This window comes from Elephantulus edwardii, unplaced genomic scaffold, assembly GCF_000299155.1.
Source record: "Elephantulus edwardii isolate Elephantulus edwardi_28Jun2011 unplaced genomic scaffold, EleEdw1.0 scaffold00345, whole genome shotgun sequence".
NCBI classification, from domain to species: Eukaryota; Metazoa; Chordata; class Mammalia; order Macroscelidea; family Macroscelididae; genus Elephantulus; species Elephantulus edwardii.
Genome location: NW_006400095.1, coordinates 616,993 through 621,835, shown reverse-complemented (window position 1 = coordinate 621,835; position 4,843 = coordinate 616,993). Strand labels below are relative to the sequence as shown.

At 38.1% G+C, this 4,843-nt stretch overlaps 1 protein-coding gene across 1 annotated transcript; it reads right to left on the bottom strand.

The window, feature by feature from the left end:
• Positions 1–2,709: 2,709 nt before the first annotated feature.
• LOC102850707 (taste receptor type 2 member 16-like) lies at positions 2,710–3,588 on the bottom strand. Its single transcript, XM_006901803.1, has one exon. It carries the CDS (start codon positions 3,586–3,588, stop codon positions 2,710–2,712), a length of 879 nt encoding a protein of 292 aa, XP_006901865.1.
• Between the last annotated feature and the right edge of the window lie 1,255 nt (positions 3,589–4,843).

Here is a 4,843-nt window from a genome sequence, read left to right as displayed (position 1 = left end):
ACAGCATCTTGTCACAAGGCCATCAGCGGTCCCTAACAGCAGACTTTTCCAATGTATACTCTCTTAATGTGACTGTCGGTACCAAAGGGGTTGATTGTGGATCCAAACAAGATTAGATTGTTGATAATTTCAATTTTAGATCATCTGTCATGATGTTGCTTGGTGGTCCAGTGGTGAGGACTTTTGTTTTCTTAATATTGAAATGTAAGCTATATTGAAAACTGGAATCTTTGGATATTCTTCAGCAATCACTTCAGGTTTTCCAAGTTGAAGTGTTAAGGACTTTTTACAGAGTTTACAGAAAGAGTGCCTTTCCAACAGCCAGCACTCTGAATCTAGATTTCTAGCCTCTTATTCTGCGAGAAAATAACTTTCTGCTTGTTAAAGGCATTCACTTGCGATATTTCTGTTATAACAACACTAGACAAGTGAGACAACATAGCATGCGATCAAGAATCTTGGTACTTAATGAGTACCAAGCTTTACTGAGGTATTGGTGAAAATAATAGAAACAATAGTATCTAAGAATTAATAAAAATCAAATGAGATCTTTCAACAAATAGACGTAATGCCCTTTGGGGGGAAATATATTTTGCTCTTTGAGAACTGATGCTGTCTACAGCAAGAAATTTGGAAAATACTTACTTGGCCAATTCTAAAGAGAATTCATCCCATAGAATAGGGAATTTATTGAACAGTGTAACGTAAAAAGCTTTGCTGAAGATAATGAAAAAATCACTACAGCAACACTTCAACAGAGAACTGGCAGAAATCAAGCTAGATTCAGAAAAGGGTTAAGAGTGAGGTCACTCCTGAAAACATAGTCCTTTTAGGTTTTGTACATTATCTACACCATAGAAAGTGAACAATACTTAGGGTGAACTGAGTATTCTTAAATTGGACAGCACAGATGCACAGATTATAAGTGCCTTCATTTCATAAAAAGCTTACTCAAGTGTCCCAAAGAGTTTTCTTATCTCAAAGTGCTCTGTTATTCTTTTAGGGATCATTGGTTGTGTAGTCCACAGGGTATTGTACTCCAAACCCAAACGTGGTAACTTTCTAGTGGTTTTGAATTAATCAGCTGCTGCTTGGGAGAAAAATAATATAATATTTTCCTCCCATGGGATTTACAATTGAGGGTTAATGATGAGTTGGTTCCAACAGGACATCAATGAGTGAGTTGTATTTTCCCTGTATGCAACTGCCTTTAAATCCTAATCCCATTTTCTAAAGTAAAATTCCTTTAAAATCTATCCCTTAGGATCTTTTTCTTTGGTTTTGAATTTAGAATTTCTATTAATGAGCAATATGAACTTATGTACATCTATTGAGCATTTTGGTCTATGCTTGGACCAGATTAGCTTGGCAGATGGAAGATGTTGGCCTGCCTTTAGAGTTCAAAATAAGAAAATGTATTCTTGTGCTTTGGAAACTAGTACTGATAGATATCATAAGTTGGAACTGGTGAACTATAGAGTGCTCTTCACGTGTAGGCAGGGTTATTCTTTCTGTTCCTATCTTATTTTTAAAAAATTTGATAATAAGACAATGGCATTTTATTTGCTATGAAGCCCTATATCATGTTTCTCTTATTCTTAAATTCCATTTCTTGGTACTTAAAAGGGAAAGGTTATACAACTGAAATTATTTAGATATGTTGGAATTCTTTCTGTATGTATACATAGACAATATTTTTTTCTCGTCTGTGGTCTGTTTAATACACATGGGAGGATAATAATTTTTTTTTATAATTTTTATTTCTACCAGCTCTCTGAAGTTAATATAATGCAAGACCCCGTCTGATTGTGGAAACAAATAAGGTCACATATATAGCAAGAATCCTTATTGCAATAACTGTTTTCAAGAGGATCCAAAGTCTTTGTGACCCACCTTTTCCTCAGTGACCCACACATTCATGAAGTCTTAGGGGGATTTACAGAACTTTGATTATCTCCAATTATGTTAATATATACCGTGTTCTTTTTTATGCCTTCTGCTCAATTCCATCATGAGCTAGGACTCGACTCTCTAGATATTACTCAATAAACATGATCACTGTCTCCAAGTCATTTTCAACTCAAAGCACCTTCTAGATATTCCTTACATTCTGAAAATTCCATTCCACTTCTGAACATAGATCTCAAAGTATGCTACTGAGAGATATCAAACAGTGCAAAGTATTGAAGGGAAATGATAGGTTAGCTTTTACTCATATCTCATGTCCATGGTTGCCTTAATCTCAAGGGAGGTGTCAAGGGAGATAAACCCAGTTTAGACACATGGATAAGATCAGAAATTTCATTTCTTTCCAGGTACTAACTCTTTGTTTAACAGTCAAGCTTTAAATGCATTTGGTATTTCCTCCATGGGTTCCTCTCAAGAAGTGACTCAGGCTTTTATTTTATGACAGACTTCAGATTATTAGACACTCTCAAAATATGTATAAAAACTTTAAAAATATTTGTAATTTCTAACACAATCCAAATCTACCACCTGCTTCATGGGATGGGCAATCTCCTCCCCTGTGATTAACTGCTTCTGAAAACCCACCAGAGAGTCAGCTATGGGTCGGTTCCAACTCGATGCTATACAACAAAAACAACAAAGCATTAGAATTACTTAAGAAATGAAAGAGTCTTTAGGACAATACCTTACTATGTCTTGCTGTAGATGGAAGCTGAAATTTCCAAGGCGCTGTCATTGGCCTCAACACATTTTCTTCAGATATTTTCTCAGAGTAGGGCTGCTCAGAGTAAGTGAAGTGGAATGAACACAACTGCCGGCATAGATAACAGCTTCCCAAATCCAGAACCAGGACTGCTTCTCAAAAAGATAGCCTATAATGGAGATAAATACAGTCAGAAAGTAAGAGGAGAAGAAGATGAGAAAGATGGCTAAAGACTTGAGGGCTGCAAAGTGGACATCCTTGCTGGAGTGGCCAGGGCTATGGTGTTTCATTTGTCTCCAGTGTTGCAACAATGAGGCGATAAGCATGATAATGGAGGCCAGGAATAGGAGGAAAGGAATCATCAACATAACTATCTGATGAGGGATCCCAGCATACTGTTGGAAGACACTAAGTCTCTCAAGCATAGTGGAGTTGGCAGTAAAACTCTTCACATTGAGTTGAAACCAAAGGTGATCTTGAATCGTTGAAGGGATGCAGACCATACAAGAAATCAGCAGAGTGCCCAGCAGCATCCAGGGAACCAGCCTTGAAATCCTCCACTTCAACCAGAGGAAGATGGGATGGGTAAAGGAAGAGACCTTGACACAGTAGAAGACGGCAAGCAAGCTGTTGAACCAAAAGATGGCAGTGTTAACAACATGCCACGTGGTCCCTACACGCAAACATATATAATTATAATCAAAGTAGGAGTAAAAGTTGTAAAATATGGATATGCACTGCAGACAGAGTTTGGAGACGCCCAGGCTGATAAGGATCATGTCCAAGGGTGACAGCCTTTTGACCTTCACCCATTCCCTGCCCAACACTGCAACAATGAAGGTGCTCTGCACAACGATTGTCAACGACAGCAGGACGTAGAGGAGCATGAAGAAGACAGTGAGTTGCATTGGCATCATTCTTCCACCTCCAAATACCTTCCTGGAGTTAGAATTTCTGCATCAGTTTTTAGATTGGACACAGGAGTCTATTCTCAGTGCGGCTTCATGAAGTTTCCACTTCTTTTTGGATGTAAATTTTCCCTGGGTCTTTTTTTTTTCTGCATACTTATATATCTGATTTGGTTATACTTTGCTTACTGGTATACTATCAGACTTGTCCAAGGAAAATATTTCTGAGTGTTGATTCTTGTTCCTACATTGATTTGATTACTCCCGTAAAAGGCATACTCATTTTATAAGCACACTGTCTTTTTTCTGAGTGTCAACTTTTCTTCTTTAAATGATAACCTCACATCTTTACCCTAAAATGTGAGCCCAGGAATGATCAATCATTCACTATAGCTGTAATCTGGGTAATGTACTTCTTTTTACTTAGCTAAGGACATCCACTTGCAAAATGGCTTGCCCCGGTCTATGAACAGTATTAAGGTCCTTCGTTCATAGGGTCACTATGAGTCATCTATGACTCAATGGCACTTAACAACACAACAACAAGGACAATCCAAGAAGCTCTATCTCTCCATTCTCCAAAGGCATGTCAATGGATGTTACAACCAAAGACTGAGGGAAAATGGAAACTTATAAAAGAAAGGCATGTGTTTTTTGAGAGTGAAACTCTTCTCACAAAATCACTAACAAGAAGAACCTTCAGGTAGGGCTCCCTCACCAAGCTGCTCTCCTTACTGGTCTTTGGCCTTTCTGACACTGAGGAATCATTGTACTCTCCCTGTGTATTCCCTCCATTCCAGGTGTGGCATCCTTAGCTATTGGTCTTCTTCTAATCCCAGTGCCTTGAGAGAATTAGCTTCAAATATCTTTGGTACTAGTTCTTGTGCCATTAACATTCCTATTCAATCAGACAGTGAGTTTTTCTTTCTTTTTTTTTATTGTCACTGTTCATATTACTGGGGAATGAGCTAGCTCTTTGGCTGATACCTGTGCAGAGGTAGAAAACTTTCACATTCTAGGGTTCGAATACAAATTCTGTAAGATCACGTATTTATTATATACACACACATGCGTGCGCGCGTGCGCGTGTGTGCGCGCGTGCGCGCACACACACACACTCTATTGAGTTAATTCCAACTCAAAAAGTTCCTGTGTGATAGAATAAAACTGCTCTCTACGGCGACAAAAAGAATACAGAGCCAGAACTAAGAGAAACAATACCTTTCACAATAGCTAATCACAAGATTAAATACTTGGGAATAAA

What these genes read in the sequence shown, in the direction of transcription:
- LOC102850707 (XM_006901803.1), bottom strand. Translation starts at nt 3,588, where the DNA reads ATGATGCCAATGCAACTCACTGTCTTCTTCATGCTCCTCTACGTCCTG.